Genomic DNA, 18,814 nt, shown 5'->3' on the forward strand with positions numbered 1-18,814 from the left:
GATTTCAAGCACTTAGCATGGAGCTTAGCACAGAGAACCAAACAACATTAACAGTTAGTATGACATCTTATATCCATCTCTAGACCTGTGACTTAAACAGTGTGTGTTGGTTCTGTCAGTTCTAAAAGAGGACCTGATTCCCTAACTAGCCAACCCCATTCATGTCTGTTCTTCTAAAGTCAGAAGTGAGGGAGAAAGTGCCAACTGGGGCCTAAGGAACCATTTCTCCTCTGCCTCTGGCCCCTCATACAAGTTTGTCTATGGAAGCCAAGGGACTTTTCTTCTTTTAAAGATCTCTCATCGGGCTTCCCTGGTGGCGCAATGGTTGAGAGTCCGCCTGCTGATGCAGGGGACACGGGTTCGTGCCCCAGTCCGGGAAGATCCCACATGCCGCGGAGTGGCTAGGCCCGTGAGCCATGGCCGCTGAGCCTGCGCATCTGGAGCCTGTGCTCCGCAATGGGAGAGGCCACAACAGTGAGAGGCCCGCGTACCAAAAAAAAAAAAAAAAAAAAAAAAAAAGATCTCTCATCCAAGTTCAAAGACTTATCTTTCCTTCCAAAGAATATGAGCTATAGTCACAGTTTATGATGTCATATTTGCTGTAAAGCTTTGTTGTAGTTGCTGAAATGCTCACAGCCTCAGTTATTGCTTAGATCTTAAAAGAATTACAAGGGGAAGTCAAACTCCATTCTTCAGTAAAATGCAGAACTAGGAATAGTCCCATTGGGCAATAAAAACATGAAAAGCTTAAAAAATATATATCTGGGGCTTCCCTGGTGGCGCAGTGGTTGGGAGTCTGCCTGCTAATGCAGGGGACGCGAGTTCGAGCCCTGGTCTGGGAGGATCCCACATGCCACGGAGCAACTAGGCCCGTGAGCCACAGCTACTGAGCCTGCGTGTCTGGAGCCTGTGCTCCGCAACAGGAGAGGCCGCGATAGTGAGAGGCCCGTGCACCGCGATGAAGAGTGGCCCCCGATTGCCACAACTAGAGAAAGCCCTCGCACAGAAATGAAGACCCAACACAGCAAAAATAAATAAATAAATTACTAAACTCCTACCCCCAACATCAAAAAAAAAAAAAAAAATATATATATATATATATATATCTTTAGATCATTAAGCCATTACAAAGTCAACCCAGATTCTTTGATTTGACTAAGACCCTATGCTGGTATTTTTAAAGTAAGCTAAATCACCCACATTTAATCTATGTACATTTCTAGCCATGGATTTTAAAAATCACATTCGAATATAATATTATAGTAGTGCCTCAAATCCAAGATACAATTTTGAAAAAAAGTTTTACACTTTGGAAATTGGGATGTGTAAGGTTATTTCGTGGTGGTACTTGTCTTTAAAATCTGACCTTAAACTAAGTGTATCTTGTAATTGATGGAGTCTTAGACTTATGAAATTCTAAAATTATCTTGCTTTGTGATGATGTTACCTGAGGTGATTACTCTTACTTTGTGTTAACTTAATTACTGGCAAAGGCACAAGCTGAATATATAATAAGGAAGATAATTTAAAAGGTTTCATTAAGACTGATGATACATAAGTACATGTGGATCATACAACCATCACTCTAGTTAATATTTGAACTATTTTATGTTTGAACATTACTTTAGAAGTCCCTCAGGGACTTCCCTGGTGGTGCAGTGGTTAAGAATCCACCTGCCAATGCAGGGGACATGGGTTCGAGCCCTGGTCCAGGAAGATCCCACATGCCGCAGAGCAACTAAGCCCGTGCTCCACAACTACTAAGCCTGAGCTCTAGAGCCCGTGAGCCACAACTACTGAGCTCACGTGCCACACCTACTGAAGCCTGCACACCTACAGCCCATGCTCCACACCAAGAGAAGCCACTACGATGAGAAGCCCGAGCACTGCATCGAAGAGTAACCCCCACTCACCATAACTAGAGAAAGCCTGCATGCAGCAATGAAGACCCAAGAGCCAAAATTAAAAATAAATAAATAAATTTATATAAAAAATAAAAGTCCCTCCGATTTCTCCAAGTATGATAGGAAATATCATATTTGTAATTGCCAAAGATCCCAAGGAGAGAAAAAGCTTCCCTGGCTGTTCCTAGGAACCCCTTTCCTCATTTTCAGGGCACCTGCTTCTTTTGAGGGTCCCTATGAATAGCAAGGTTGGTAGTCATACCCATCAGTCAGGCTGTGGGATCCCATAACATTAGAAAGCTGATGTAGACAGCACAATGCTAGGCACACAGTAGTTACTCAATAAATACTTTCTGGCTCAATGATGTGAAATATAAAACTGGGTTCTAGTTAGACATACATATAGCTTTCATCATTTGGGGAAAACCAAATTTCTAAAAAAGTCCTCCTTTTCCTTTTTTTTCCTTTTTTATCCCCCCCACCAAAAATCCTTTGAGTTAATTTTGGGACTAACTTTTACACAAACAAAACCCACCAAAAATCAAACCCTAGAAGTTCTTTTCCCTTGAACTATAAACAAAATTTTTCTTTTTTATGTTTTGGTAGTGAACATGAAAATTACCACAACTAAAGGTGAAATACCACTTTCACAAAACATTGGGTCAGAGATGGAAAACTCAATGGTAAATTTAATAGAGTGAAATATGATGTTAAAAACTGAAGATATGAAACACTGATCAAGAACCAATGAACTTTAAACAACTGAAATTACTGACAATGATTATCTTTAGGAACACTGACAACGCTTAGCAATTATGTAGCATGTTGGCTGGCAAATATTTTAAACAAATGATTTGAAAAATAATAACCCATATGTAACTGGGAAGAAAAAAATGTAAGAAAAAAAGGAAGAGCATAAAAACAAGAAGGAAGAAGGGGATTTATCTTAAAATATTTAATCCAAAAAAAAAATCCCGATCACTAAAATAGTTTACATTCCAAAAAAAGAAGTTATTTGAATGCTGACATTACAACAGGCACAGAATCAACTATTAGATCCTAAATCAAAATTATTTCTATGCCTGCTATCCACAAATCACGATTAAAAAGCAAACTCCAAATACCACTAAATCCATTTTCTTATGTGTTACTTAATCCTATCAGCACTGACAATAGTCACAGAGCTTACAGACAAGGGCAACAAAGGTGATCTGTTTTTGCTCATTTTTTCACCCACTTACAGAAAAAATTTAGATAAACTATATGCTTGATTTTTCAAAACTAAAATAAGAGGCTCCCACTTTTTTCTTTAACTTTGAGCATAATTGATAAGCATAATAGAAATATTTTTTTAAAAATTCTTCATATGTTTGGCCCAACAGCTTCAGAAACTCTGAAATAGTCTATTTTAGGCTTCACTGAAGAAGGAGGGATACCTGCCTAATTTCTACAGCATCAAAAGAAATCTTGAGGTAGGTACAGAGAATTTATCATCAGGAGGCATATATATATATACACATACACACACACACACACACCTATCATGCATGCATGTGATGTTTTAAAAATACTCTATAAATATTTTTGAGTTCCAAAATGTATGACACATTCTAGCTTATTACCCTATGTTCAGTATACTGTTATTTGACCTTCTGGTATTTGCACTTTTCCAAGAAGAATGGTTAAGAATAAAAGGCAGAGAAAACTGATCACTTCCTACCTCCAAATGATGTCATACCTATGCTTAATTAGTTTACAAGTTCAAATACATGCTATTTTCAAGGCCGTGAATTATATCAAATGACTTTGAAAGAGAAAAAGAAAAGCCATGGCTTAATTTGTTAGCGAAACAAGGCCTTGCTTGAAATTCATGTCAACTTTCCATTCTGCAAAGCAACTCATCCACATAAAAATGGTCAAAAAAGGACTTCATTTAATTAGTGATATGTAGACTTTTGCATAGAAAAAGGTTACAAAGTAATACAAAAAAGACTAGGTACAGTAATTTTAAAACAAATATTTAAAAGTATAATTTTGCATAATGTTTAACATTCTCATAATGTTTATTGCTTTCTCCACACAGCAGAGAAATGAAGTGCATAATAATACATGCTGTGTCTTTGTCTTTCAAACATAAATTCTCACGTGCTCAATTTCAAAGTATTAAGAGATTATTTTGTCATTAAACAAAATAAAAACAACACCATTATGTAGCACTAGTCTAGGCATGGACAAAAATAATTTATGTACATCTCATTGCATACATTCATCTTGATTTGGGATCAAATACAATCACAAGCTTGACAAAGGACATTTAAAAATTGTGGCTTTTCTCTTCCCATTGTCCTCTCCTTGCCTCATCACTTCCAGAAATGCAACTTCTCCCCAAAAGGTGACAAGAATAGATTTTACATGTTATCGGGATGAAATGAAGAGGATAAATATGTAAAAATTGTCCAAATGAAACTGAATAAATTAAACGTTTACAAACTGGAGAGTTTTCAAGTTGGCATGAGTCAGATAGCCTCTGGTGGGCACACAGTAGGCAACTGCTTCGAGGTGCACTCTATAAATGCATGATTTATATAAAGAAGCACCATATTTTGAGCCATAAAAAAAGAAGTGCCTGGGGGTTTGCAGGCAGGGCAGAAATGCTTGTTAATCTGAGCACTGACGTAATAATTGCTTATACTAATACATTGTTAAGTGTCACAACTTGGCAAGTTTGTACAAAAAAAGCAAACTAAGATAAAACTAGGTTTCTCAACTTGAAAATTACTTTCAGCAATCCTTTTGGCCAATAAAAACCTGTGGATTTCAACAGAGTGCTCTTTTCTGTTATTTGTACTAAAACGTCTGCAGCCTAATGCAAGACTTCTCTCCCTTCTCCTTTCCTAACCTAACCTCTACGCACTTCTTTACTTGTGCAACGTTGTATGTTCAAAAGAAAACTTTACTAGCTCAGGCACTTATGAAACACGAATATTTTTTTTTCCATTTAGTTTCAAGAAAATTCAGTCAGGGCATTTTTCTTCCCCAGTTCAGACATCGTGATGCACTGCTGGATGGTTCAGTCCGTATATTTTCCAGGAGACCTCTAAATGAAAACAAGTGTGACATTTTCAAAAGTTGCTGATGTCAGTTACCAAACTGCCTTAAACTGAAACAGAGAAAAAAGATAATACCACATTTCCACTTCTGAGGTTTGTGTCTCAAATAGCTTTATTGTTCCTTTGTGGATCCGCAGACATCTGTATGGCTACTTTCAGGGTGCAGAGGTTTTAAGCTGACTCTGAAATGAAGGACATTCAGTTACTACTGCAAGAAGTTCAGTGAAAACTTAAAAAGCTCCCACTTCTGTCCCCCAGGGTCGGTAAGGTTTACTGTTTGTTCCACTGCTTGTCTGCTGAGGGCTGGACGTGGCTGATACCGACAAGGGAGGGCTGATGGCTGTGGCAGCTGCCACGGCTGCAGCTGCGTTTGGGGGGAGCATGGGGAACGCCCCAGCGAAGGACAGAGGGAAGCTGTGCGCAGCTGCCGTGGCTGCTGCAGCGGCCGCGTGGACAGTGGCTGAGAGGGACAAGAGAGAAGTGGAGAGAGGTGGCACACAGGGGGCGACACTGCCTGTTGACGGCATCCGAAGGGCAGAGTCTGCGTGGGCAAACGTGGCCGTGAGGAGGGTGGAGCCGTGGGCAGGAGGCACTTCTGAAGTGGTGGAGAGGCGGCAAGGCGTGGGCTCCGAGGCGTGGAGTCCACTGGGTTGGAGCAGGGCTGCTGGAAGGTGGTGGAAGGCCGCCGCCCAGTGGTGAGGATGCAGGGGGTGATGGTGGTGGGCCAGAGAGGAGGTCATTGCCGCCGCCTCTCGCTGTGAGGCACACGTGCTGAGATGAGAGACCAGGCGCACCCGCAGTGGATCGGAGGAGTCCAGGCCTTCCACAGAGCTCAGGTACCTTGCCACTTCGGTTAAGCACTCTCGGAATCCAATGCTCATGAAGTCCATGGCAAGAGCATGGGCGTCAAAGTAGCCTGAAAGGAGGTTTGAGCAAAGTGGGGGCCAGGAGAGACAGTGAGAGAAAGAATGATACAATTATGAAGAGTAGCCACCACCTACGTTCCACCCTGTCCTTCAGAGATTTAAGGAGAACGACGATCCTTTCTGAGAACGTTGCCAGCTATTTATGGTTGTAATTTTTGCAGAAGTTAAGAAAGTGCACTTTGCAATTCACATGTGTGACAACTCTGGCAATGCTATGTACTGCAGTTGTTCCTGCAACCAAATAGCACAGTGGGGAAAAGAATTAAGAACATCTGTGTTTCAAACACTTCCAGAAAAAAAAATAGTGTCTCTTCTTTTGTATTGTGGGATAGTGAAATTTTCTAGTAAACTTTTCCACGGTATAACAGAGTACCAGTCTCTCTGTCTCTGTCACATGAATTGGAGATTAAAGGGTTTATCTGAAACATCCTCACTCTCTTGGCATTTATAACCGAGATGTGAAATGCATATGAGCAGTTTGAGGACTTTTTTAGCAATGTGCCAGAACTGCTTAATAAATTCATAAATGCTTCTTGACTGTTTTTTTTTTTTTTTTTTTTGCGGTACACGGGCCTCTCACTGTTGTGGCCTCTCCCGTTGCAGAGCACAGGCTCCAAACGCGCAGGCTCAGCGGCCATGGCTCACGGGCCTAGCCACTCCGCGGCATGTGGGATCTTCCCGGACCGGGGTACGAACCCGTGTCCTCCGCGTCGGCAGGCGGACTCTCAACCACTGCGCCACCAGGGAAGCCCGACTCAGTGTTTTTTATCAACAAAATGAAAACACCATTACTTTGTATGGAAAAAAGTTAAGGAAGCAAAATGATTTTTAAAAATTTGGTTACTAATTTGAAGATCTTATTTTTCTATCAGGTAATATAACATTACTATAACTCCTAGTTTTCCTGAAGTCCAAATATATATTTCTTTCATTGGTTAGCTTACTTTTTTCTGGCATCCGTCCAAGAAAAAAGTGTATATTAATTGTGTCAGTGTGTATGCACATACCCTTACACCTAAGGTTACTACCATTAAAATGGCTAGAGCTGGTCACATTTATGAGAATAGCTTTTTTTTTTTTTTTTTTTTTTTTTGTGGTACACGGGCCTCTCACTGTTGTGGGCTCTCCCGTTGTGGAGCACAGGCTCCGGGCGCGCAGGCTCAGCAGCCACGGGCCCAGCCACTCCGCAGCATGTGGGATCTTCCCGGACCGGGGCACGAACCCATGTCCCCTGCATCGGCAGGCGGACTCTCAACCACTGCACCACCAGGGAAGCCACAAGAATAGCTTTTTATCCAAAGATAATACATTAGAATAGAAAATAGTAACATCTGATTAGTATCAGTGCCAATTTAGGGTACTGATAGTAATCAGACATTTGGGAAAATGTCACCACTTTGAATAAGTGACCTCTAATATGTATAAACGTATCCTTTTTAGACTTTTCTCTCATTTGCAACTTTTTTTTTTAAACAATTTTCTAATTAAAATTTAGTCTACTCACTTCGGGGATGTGTATATACATAAATGAGAAATATCACATTCGAACGAGGTTACTTTCATCTAAGGCATTTATTACATTACCTTTTTTATGTTTTTGTAGATCAAAGTATTACCTGTTTTGTTTATCATCTATTAACAATTAGACTAGCACTTTGGAAAATAGTAGTCACAATATTCAAAGTCCAAGAGCTAGAATTTCAACAGAAATTTGGAAGTCCCAAAAAGAAATTTGAGGACAAAATATACACCGTTGAGGCAGTAACAACAGCACAAAGCTGACATCAGAGAATATCATGAAATGTGGAAGATCAGCAACAAAAAGAGTCATCATCCCAGGACTTCAGCAGGGTCAGCAACAAAGCCCCTGGCATTAGGAGGGAAAGTTCTTCCTGAAGAAGACGCCTCCAAAGAAAGACTTCACGTAAGAGTCCTCAGGGTTCTCTGCAAGGCTTTGCAGACTTCTGACTTCATGAGAGAAGGGAGATAATCATCAGAGTAGACAAGAGTCCAGAAACCCAGAGGGATCTAGAAATTTAGGTTACTCTACTAAATCCTCTCTAGAAACTCCTGCAATACCAAGACAGACTAAAGAATGGACCAACAGAATTGTACCCCAGGAGCTTCCAAGAATCTTCATGAGTCGGCATGAAGTAATTGAAATTTGTGATTTGCCAGCTGTATGTGGTTGTATATGGGTGAGTTTTCTGTTGCATCTTAAGGAATATAAATTATGTAATTCCTATACTGTTGCCGAATGCAGAGGGAAATGATGATGAGCAACTGTTTCCTGCGACCGCATCTTGGGCCAATAATCATAGCACAGGGGTCCACACCACTCCCATCACTGCTCTCTGGGCTTTAAGTGAATAAGCTCACAACGACCTTGTGAAGTGAACACTGTCACTGTCCTCATTTTACAAATGAAGAAACTGGGGCTCAGAAAAGGTCAGCCCTTTATCTAGGGTCACAGACCAAAAAAAAAAAAAAAAAAGAAAAGAAAAACAAGCCAGGATTTGAAACCAGGCAACCCAAATGCAGTGTCTGTCCCTCACCAGTACATTTTGAGGCCCCCATAGCAGCTGTGAGTCTTTAACAATTCGAGCCCACACTGCCAGCCCCACTTCTTCAAGGCCCACACGTTCTCCTGCGAGGTGACCTCTCTAATGTGCTGGCAGTCAGGCGACTTGTATGGAGCTTGCTCGGAAATGTCTGTTCACAAACTATTTTGGGATGAATTTTAGGACTGTTCAGGTAGCCAAGAATAGCAACCAAGATGGAACTTAGTGTTTATAATAAGGCATAAGAACAATATTACTCTTTAGAAGTATAGCTCATGCCAAATATTTGAAATGCTGATAAAAATTCTTAGCCTTGTGGCTAACAATGCCAAGGGAAGTAAAGCAATCAAACAACTTTCCCTGCACGATCACTAACCCGATCAGTCCCCTAACATCCTGAGGGAGCAGGTGTAGAGACAGAATCCTGGGGCGGCGGGGGGCCTTGAGGGCTCAGAGTGCTAGTACAGGCCTCCCTGTGCAGCCCAGCACCTCTGTCTCGGCTTAAAGGTGGGTCTGTGGCCAAGCTGGGCTGGATCACAGGCTTCTAGAATTTCATCCAGTTCTCTTCCCTATTACGTTAAGAATATTTGCAGCCTATGCTGAGGGTTACATTTTAAAGAGTAGAAATCACAATTCCATACCCATTCAGGATGGTTATTCAGGCAGGACGGTTCCTTGAGAAGGTACAACAGAGGGTAAGTCACACCGTGTGTGAGGGAGTCCCTTTACAATGATCACTCCCCCCCACCTCACACAGGTAAAAGATGGTGAAGGTCAGGGCTGATGCTCCACAGGTCCTCAGCTGGAGTTAAACACTGAAATGCTTCTGTACCAATTGATAAACAGCTATTTCCCTCCAATGCCCTGTCCCTGTCCTGATCTAGGGCAAACTCTGATACTACATAATAAAAGGCTAATGCTGCGCAGAGATAAGCGTTCAGGGTGTAGCTGCAGCACTTAGCCCCTGTGGTACCCTCTCCCTACCCAGTTATCAAATATATGGAACAGCACCCTTGGCTAAGATGAATACCAAAGGCCTGCTTGAAGGGTGAAAAAGATATAAAAGGGCAAAATCAAGTCTGAGTGATGTGTGAGAAGTGGGATAATGAAATCTGAATGAATACTACATCGTTTAGGATCTCAAGTCCATTCACAGCATGAAGTGAGGGTCAGCAACTGGACTATTCTTCCCTAAATCACTATCCAGTACAGAAGACACCTCTCCACAGCACTGGGCCCAGGGCACCTGCTCCTGGTTGCTCTACACAGGGATGACTGCTCCATCAAGTGGTTTCCAGGACAGAGATTCGCTACCTGCACTTCAAATGCTCTGTGTGGTCTAAATCCAAGATCAACGAAACTCTGAAAACAACAATGAAAATTCACTTCCTTTGGAATAGCTGCATTATAGTGAGTCCTATCCCTGATTTAACGGGGGACTGGGGAGAGGGAAAGAAGAAGAGAAAAAGATTGAGTCTAACCTCCTGTTTATGTTTGGATGTTTGTGTGTTTGTTTTGTCTTTCTGTACAAATTCCAGCATGCACTTCTGAAAGTCCCAAACAAACCTCTGACCAGGCTGCTGTGAATGAAGCTTTACTCCCACAGTATTATAAAAGCAAACACAAGCCCAGGGTCAAGTGCTTCTTTTGTTCCAGAAGTTCTTTCCCACGAGTTCAATCCTGCCATTAGCATTGATTTCCACGGCTTTAATCTGGGACCTCCTATCGCAGCTCGTTAAAGAACTGTTCAACTATGACTTCCTTACAATCTTAGGGAGAAAAAATGAAAAGAGAAAGGTAGAAGGGGCGGCGGTGGGGGATGAAGTCACCTACTTACCTTTACCCCCAGTTGCCTGAAGCATCTTTAAATGATCGACTGTCATTTGCAGTATTTCAGCTTTTTCTAACTTTGCAGATCCCTGAATAAACAAATAATAAAAATCTTATAAGTCTTATGGAAATGAATTTGGAAAAACTTACCCTGAATTTTTAATTTTCCCTCTCACTAGAAAATTCTAAGTTTAACTTTTTCACAGAAAAATACGAATTCTTCCTGAACTTTACATGAAAACACTAATTGTATCACACCTAATGACAGATATTTGCCATTTTAACTTTTAAAGACTAAAAGTCATAATAAATAATTTTTAAACACAAAATTAATTACACTAAGAACACTCTACCCAAACTACTACAACTGCAAAAATCTCAAACTGCATCAAACTGGTTAATAATATACTTTATTTTATCAGGGGATATACAATAGTCTTATATAATGCTGAAGTCTAGATCGGTTGAATCCAACTCTGGAGGAAAAGCAGATAGGATCTCAGCAAATTATTGTTAAAAAGCATATTCTTCAAAAATAGAAAATTCTATTATGCCTTTAAGGTAATTCATACTACACCACTGTAAGTATAGAACCAAAAGTGCGAAGAGAAGACTTCCAAGGGTTTTTTTTTCCCAATAATTACCAGCAGGTGTCACTGTAAATTCCAAGATCATAAACAAGGAAGCATAATCTAACTTTAATCTAATAAGCATCAAAATGCTTAAGGATATTTGAACCCTTTAAAGTAGTTCTTAATAAAATTCTCATTATATTTTTATGCCCCTCCCCCATTTTAAAACAAGGCAACCTCTGGAAACCAACTGAAATACAAATGTGCCACTTCAAACTGTCTCAGAGGGCTGTGGGTGGCTTCTAATTTCTTGGAAGAGCTAAATAATTAAATCAGTATGTTTTCTTGAAAAGGAAACTGCAGTTTATTTCAGGTTCCTATGCTTTACTTGTTTTGTGAAAATTGTCAGCACCCAGTACATGGTGAGAGTGCCAGAGTGACTTAAACTGCTTGAAAGAACACTCTTCTAATTATATTGTGACAGGGCCAGCTCTCTAGGGTTGGTCGCCAAGCTCAGCAAATGGGAAAGCCTGTGTTTATGGTAACTAACTGCCAAACTACTGAGGTTTGCTTTTAAGGTTTAAGTCGACATTTAAGAAAAAAAATCTAACGAACTCCAACCCCCCGAACCCCCCGCCAAAAAAATCACCAAACTGTTTCTCATAATTGTAGACGTTACAGTACTGAAAGTAAAAACATCACTGATTACTGATATTTTCATTTTCAACGTATTGTCATGGGAAATGCTAATAATCAAAACTACAGTTTGCCCATTACATTTAGCTCATTAAAGACAGTTTCAGCATATAGAGTGGTGCCTTTTTTCTCTTAAAAATGTATAGTCAACAGCATTTGACAACTTGTACTTCTGTCAATGTTCAGTTTTTCCATGAATATGTACAGTAGTTTCAGTGAAAGTGACTAATAACAAAACTGCAGTTTCTGGATAATTTCCAAGGGCTTTGTAGGGCTTGCTTTATAATGTTTGTGGTTCATGAAGTAAACAACAAAATGGAATAAACAAACAACAGCTGTCTTATACCCTATTTGAATTTAATTGAAAGTTATTTTCAACAAAGGTATGATGCCATACTCTTTGAAAGATGCTCTTTGAAATCTATCAGCCATGGCGGCAGGAGGAAAAACACAACTCTTCCAAAGTGAAAAGGAAGATTTAAACATTTGGCTTCCTACTTTACTAAGTGTGCAAATCTTTTTTCCTTCCTTCCTTTTTTTTTTTGGTAAAGGAATACTTTAATTCTGAAAAGGGGAATTTATGGCTAGTTTGATTTTTACCAAACTTCCACAAAGATGCCTCAAAACAAACATCATTCTATTAAGCCAGGGATTAAAAATGAAACCAAGTGTTTGGTAAATAAATTTTGTTAGTATTATTATTTAGGAAATAGAGCTAGAGGTGTTACTTCCTCGGCTTTGATTATTTTTTAAAATAAAAAGCTTACTTTTTAAAGAATAGTTTGAGACAAAAATGAAATTTCACATAGATATCTTTTCTGAAGAAGAAGAATACTACATACAGCTCAGTTTTAAACAAAACCACTACTGGTATTCACAGAAAGAACAGAGAGAGCATGAACATGTTACCCTTAAGGGGAAAATAAGCTAGAGAATGGAAATGTTTTTCAACTTCATGATGGATTATGTTTTTAATAGTTTTGCCACAACAAAGCATTTTATTGAAATAGCTGCTCTGTGCCAGATCACGGCACATACACCATTATTTTAATGAGCTTTAAGAAGAACCCACGTTGCCAGATGAGAGAATCAGCTTTTTTGAGCTCACTGGTGGGGTGGTCAGGATGGGGGGGCAGCTTACTTGTTTTTCAAAAGCGGTTGGCACCAGTCGTCTCAGCTCAGATAAACTGTTATTTATCCGATCTCGACGCCTTTTCTCTATTATCTATCCCCAAAAGCAAAACAACAACAAAAGTTCATGAATACACAAATGATAAAATTACTCGTAATGGAAAAATACAACTGCTACACATTAGGCTGGATTACATGAAATAAAAAGACAAAAAAAATCACATACCCCTCTCCTTTTCTTTCTTGCCATAATCTGAGATGTCGTTGTTGGAGAATTCGATCTAATCACAGAGCTAGTACTTTGTCTATGAAATAAGAAGAGTTTGTCAGGTGCTGCATTAACATAACAATTGTTTTCTTCTGGGTGCTTCATGGCACCCATTAAATATTCAGAGTGATAGCACAGTTCAGATCAGCATTATTTTATTCTTAATTCTTGCTCTTTACAGACTTTGCTTTCAGCCCTTATATCTCTCTTCAGATATGAATCATGACTTTTTTTCTTTTAATTTTAATGAGTAATCCAGATGTCAAATCCACTGGCAAAAACATCCCTAAACTTTTACTGAGCCTCCCAATGAAATAATTATGGGCAGTCAGGGTGAGAAGTTAGATATTAGTACTTCCTAGTTCCACTCATAAATGTTTCTTAAAAGTCAATAAATCTCTAATAGCATCCCTCTTCCTCCCTCTGGTAAGACCCACTGAACAAAGCAAAGCTATTTTAAAATAATTACTATCAAATAGATATACAGCCATCACATGTCAAACCGTTGTCCCTAGATGCAATCTTTAAGTTAAACACAAGTTACCTTACTATTTCAAAACTCCAAGTAGTCATACAAGAAAAAAATGACAAATTCAATATTTTCTATATTAATCTTCCAAAAGAATGACCCCAAATTAAATATGCCACTAATAGAAAAATTAAAATTAGATCAACTACTAGGTAAATGTTTTACTTTGAAAATAAAACTCTAGGTGAGTATCTCTCAGCCTTCAATCTAAGCTTAAACCTCTCAGAGTTGTAATCCATCTTGAGTTTGCTAATGAAAAAAATTTTTATATCAAAAGTTCAGTCAAATCACTATATTGTCACATAATTTTTATGATCCTTTCTAGTTTGTATCTGTTTCTCTTCATAATTCATAGATACTCTGCTTCCTCATGTTCTCAAATTCTCCAGGTTCCTGTTATTTGTTCTCTTTCATTATAGAAATATTGCACACACCAGGTTCTTATTACCTCACCTTCTCACTTCTGGATCTTATTTCTGAATTAACTGTTCCCCTCATTCCCACCCCCTTCTCAACTGGTTTCACCTTTCACATGACATCTTTTGTTTTTCGGATCTCATTTTTTAAGATGACACAACACTTTAATAATTAGAAGATACTTTGCAAACAACGTTTCAAGCAAATATCTTGGCTTTTGCTGATTCCAGGCTAAGGTTTGTACATATTAGAATAATAATATTGAAAGAAAACCAGGTTTCCAAACGTAGAATTTTACTCTTTGAGTGACAGCTGCAGATAAATAATTAAGGTGCTTCTGGGGATGCCAATTAGAAGCAATTATCATTTGACCCGCCTTGGCACTAAAACGACTCCATAACCTCCCTCTGTCACTGGAAAGTGGAGGTCTGGCTTCCGTGATCACGATCTCGATCTTCTCCAGACTCAGGAACAAGCAAAGAGATGATGCTTGAAACGATCCTTCATCTGTCACTCACACTCCCGTCAGCCAAGTCACATTCGATCAACCTGGAAATCTCAGCCTACTTAGCCTTGACATCGCTAATTGCTTTCATGGCTCCAAAAGCAAGTCATCTTTTAATCTCTTTAAAAATAAAAAAAAAATCATTTTTTTTCCTCTTCGCCTGGCCCATTTTGAAAGTGCTCCCAAATGCAGTTTCGGTGGCGGGGGCGTCGCCCGTCTCCCGGGCGTGCCAGTCCGCACGCCCAACGCTGACAGCCGGGGACCCTCCTTCGCCAACCTCTGCACACTTTCAGCCGCCCCACCCCTAAGGTGCAAACCCACATGCCTCGCCCCACCCGAACACGCGCTCCGTGAGCGCCCACCCCTGAAAGTTTTTCGGGCAAAACTTTCCCCGCTCGGTTAGAACGCGGCGGAGAGGAACCTCGGGATTTCCAAGTAGCCGCTCGTACACAAAGCTCCCCGATGCCTCGGGCTCCGGACAGCTCCCGCCGAGCCCGCGCTCACCCCGAGTAATTGTTCTCGCTCCCCACGTCGATGGTCTCGTCCATGTCGCTCTCAGAGGTCGTCTCCTCGCAAGGGCGCTTCATCACGGCGAACACCGCGCGGGGTGCAGCCGGGCCGCAGCCTCGGACACCGAGCCGGACGCAGCGCCCTCCCTGCCTGCCTCCTCCCTCCCGCCCTCCCTGGGCCCGGGCAGGCGCGGCTCGGGCGGCGGCGCGGTCGGCTCCTCGCAGCTCTTTCCCACGCTGCAGCCCAGCTCGGCCGCAAGAGCCGGCGCCGGCCACGCCTCCCCGCGCGGGCGGGGCCCCCTCGCCCGCCTCCAGCGCGCAGGCCCCCGCAGCTCCGCCGGGCACCGCCTTCCCTGGAGTCAGCGTGGCCCGGGATTGGCCGGAGCGGAGGGGCGGGGCCGCGCTCGCCAAAGCCCGCCGCGGAGCTCCGGCTGAGGCGTGGGAACGCGACCGCGCATCTGGGGCCCGGGAGCTGAGCGCGGGTGGGGAGAGGCGGCGGCGAGCGGGAGCGCGAAGTCTCTAACTCTAGTTAGGGAAGCTCGCGGACGTGGGCGCGGGCGCGGGCGTGGCGGGGGCGGGGGCGGGCTGGCGAGGGGCGGGCTCTGGACCTCGGGTTTTGTCGCTCCTCCGCACCCAGCAGTCTGCCGGTGAAGTTTCAGCCCTGTGTTTAAAGAATAACCCCAAGCGCGTGGCTGAGTGTGAGCGAGCGTGTGTGACGTCGGGAGGCGCCGTGGCTTAACCGAACCGCCCCACTCGGCTGTCCCTTGTCTGGACCAAAACTGCTGACTGACTGACCCTGGCGGTCACATTTGCCCTCTGGGGTTTTCGAAAACCCTAAATCAAAGTTGCTTTTCTCTTTGGCAACTCCCAAGGCTACTTCCGCGGCCTCTGGGCTGTGAACAGATAAGGACGCAAGTTTCCCCGACCAGGTACTTAACAGCTGGCGGTCGGAGGGTCTGAGAGACCAGCCACCAAACGATTTTCGATTTGCACCGAATCAGTTCTTTCCATTTGGCCACTGAGGCTGTGGATAATAGATCCCGCTGAGTAGACCGTGGGCTGGAGTTGTGTCTACTCTGGTGGCAGGAAGGACTAGAGCAATGATGCGTGTGTTTCAGGACACAAGTTTAGTAGTTTTTCAAGTTCGACTTTTTCGGGCTTGGATTATCCAGATAATTGCAATTCTCCACATTCCCTGGTTTGGGTAGTCGCAGCGGTAGAGTTAAGTAGAATCCCGGACGTGAAAAAAAAATCGCGCTTGGAAATTTAATTTGTTTTCTAAAAGACGAATGCGTGTCCAGTTTTTAGTGCACTGGACAGCGTGGGTTGTATAACACTCTAGATGTGCTTGTAAAACATGTTTTCAAGCTGCTTTTTCCCTCCATGCTCTGAGGTAGTTTTTTGAACCCGCTACGCAGTTGTGTCTATGTGAGGGCAGCGGGAGGCGGTGGGCCCGCCGGGGCGCCGCGGTACCGGGAGGCGGGCGCCGGGTTGGTCGGGGTCGAGCTCGAGACTCCACTCGTTGCACCGGGACAGCTCGGTGCTTAGGGCAGAAAAGCCTCTGAGAGAGAGGCGTCAATCAGTCGCCACAGCCCTACGCCACGACGGAGTCTTATTTTTCTGGGGATCTGTTTAGGGCGTCCCCCTCTGACACTCCATTCTCTCCTTACACAAGACCGGCGCGGGGCGGGGAGGAGAAGAGAAAGGGATGAGACTTGAAAAGACCCGGCCCGGGCCGGGGCAGGGCAGGGGGAGAGCGGGAAGGACCTGCAGTCCGCGGGTTAAGCCCTCGTTAAACCACAAAACCCCTTCCCCACACGCCCTCGTCTCTTTTGTGCGGTCCCCACCGCGGCGCCTGCAATAACCGTGTGAACAGAAACCCGAAACGTTCCATCCTGACTTCTGAAACTTAACACCGGGCAAACACACAGTCGTCGGGAGCCGGGCGGGGCCTGGTGGGGATGCACCCGGTCAGCTCGAGGCCGCGGGGGGCGGTGACCCCCCAGCTCGGCTGTGGGCCTCCCCTCCGCGCGGGTCTCCGGGCCTTTGCTTCGCTGCAGCGCCGGCTGCCTGAGCGCGCTGCGGGGAGCCGAGCGGGCTCGCCTCCCTTCGGCTCCGACCTCCCCCGACGTCACTCGGCTCTCGGTCCTCACAGCCCGGCTAGGGAAAAGCCAGATCTGCGCGGGTCGCCCGTCCCACCTCCCCGGCGGATGCGCCCGCGGCCAGTTCGCGCAGGCCACGCGGGGACACGCCGCCTCCGGCCTGGGGCGAACTCAGCCTTCACGACTTTCAGCGAAGGGTGCGCATTTTTCTGAAAGCGAATGTCTACAGATGCAATTAACCTTGGCCACGCGATCAAATTAGCGGGCGCTTCGAAACGCCGGGGGCAAAACCTGAGATCATCACCGGAAAAAAAATTTAAGAGTTCTTTCTCACTATCCTACTGTATTTAATTATAATAATTGCGAAAAACTGCGAAGAGGGAAATGACTTGCTTGAAATAAAGTTGCAGCTGGTTAAAGTTCTTCCATATTTGTCCCTGAAGACTTAACCACTGTACCATGCTATAAAGAAAAATATGGCAGGGACGTTCGAAATGCACACGCGGATTTACTGTCGCTTAAAAAATTAAACAAGATTGCGTAAGGCAAAAGACCTCGGCGTTTTGAGCACGACCAGATTAATAACCTGCTAACTTATCTGCAAGATACTTGACCGCAATTAGGCAGCACGAGATTTTTCAATTAGGTCTTTTATTCCCCTCGAATATCCCATTTGCCTATGCCCTGGTCAGGCGCCTTGTCTAACACTGAAAGTGCTTCTCGGATCAGAGGGAGAAACGGAGGAAACTCTTTAAAACGCCCCAGCATCATTAAAAACGGTGGTGGATTCTCTGGAGTGCGGGAGCGAGGTGTAGGGGTGGCGTCTGCAGAGAGAAAGAAAAGGGAATGAGAAGACCGCGGGATTTCAAGCTTCATCGCCCCTCAGCGACATCCTTTTCAGTGAAAGTTGCTTGAAGGCTTAGGGAGAACTCGGGCAGAAGAAAAGATGTCCGCGCGCAGAGCAAACCACAGTTCGGTCCTTTTCAAAGATTTGTACAATGAGATAATTAGACCGAAAGATACGAAGAACTTCCCTACAAACGAAATGCCGTTAGGAAAGAAAGCCCAGAAAGACAGATCTAAACGAAATGGAGGAGGAAATGCTCAGCTGTTTTCCCGAAATTGGTCCTTTCCTCCCTGTTTTGTCCTTCTGTGATTTAACTCACTTACTGACGTGAGTGAGATGTCGAATGCTGAGATCTAGAAACGTCAGGCTCAGTGGTCCTGATCCTCCTCCCCAACTCTTCCCTCACTCATTTAATATAAAGTTACAGTTTTTGCACCTGTATTTTATATATCTGGCCATTTTGACCCTGTTATATAGCTTGTCCCCCCAAATTTGAGTTGTGTTGCATAAATTAATGAAGTGATTACTTTGCTGCATTCTAAAATTCTCCTTTCAGCATTTTTGGAAGGAAGTAGGATTTTTTTTTTTTTATTATTCTAGGTCTGCTTTTTTCCTCATTAGAGCACTCTGATTTTTCAAGATCAGCAGTCACCCTTTGTTACTTGTTACTTCTCTGAATCCTTTGAGGTACTGCTTACAGTTACTTTAAAAAGTGTCAGCCACTCCAGTGTTTGGGTTCGTTAGAAAGTCACTAAGACACGACACCACTTTAAAAAAATGTTTTAACTTAGCTTCACAGTGAAGTACAGGCAGCTCTGTTATTTAAAGACCTTTATGTTAGTCTGAGAAGGCTAAGTGCCCATAGTTCATATTGAGAAGTCCAATATTTTGCCCTTTCTGAAATATA

The 18,814-nt window shown here is 43.1% G+C and overlaps 1 protein-coding gene across 1 annotated transcript; it reads right to left on the reverse strand.

The window, feature by feature from the left end:
* Nucleotides 1-4,471: 4,471 nt before the first annotated feature.
* On the reverse strand, nt 4,472-15,091 carry HEY2 (hes related family bHLH transcription factor with YRPW motif 2). The gene is made up of 5 exons (XM_082633980.1): nt 14,954-15,091; nt 12,957-13,035; nt 12,741-12,824; nt 10,339-10,420; nt 4,472-5,930 (listed from the first exon to the last, which is right to left on the reverse strand). Exons 1-5 carry the CDS (start codon nt 15,034-15,036, stop codon nt 5,245-5,247), a joined length of 1,014 nt encoding a protein of 337 aa, XP_082490106.1. The 5' UTR covers nt 15,037-15,091; the 3' UTR covers nt 4,472-5,244.
* Nucleotides 15,092-18,814: the final 3,723 nt, after the last annotated feature.

Source organism: Mesoplodon mirus (assembly GCF_964341445.2).
Source record: "Mesoplodon mirus genome assembly, chromosome: 10".
NCBI lineage: Eukaryota > Metazoa > Chordata > Mammalia > Artiodactyla > Ziphiidae > Mesoplodon > Mesoplodon mirus.

Excerpts from the sequence above, each read along its gene's own strand:
- HEY2 (XM_082633980.1), bottom strand. The coding sequence starts at position 15,036 with ATGAAGCGCCCTTGCGAGGAGACGACCTCTGAGAGCGACATGGACGAG. Across the intron at positions 13,036-14,953 it reads AGCGAGAACAATTACTCGGG|ACAAAGTACTAGCTCTGTGA; the intron begins GTGAGCGCGGGC and ends CTTATTTCATAG. Across the intron at positions 5,931-10,338 it reads TCAGGCAACTGGGGGTAAAG|GCTACTTTGACGCCCATGCT; the intron begins GTAAGTAGGTGA and ends ACCTCCTTTCAG.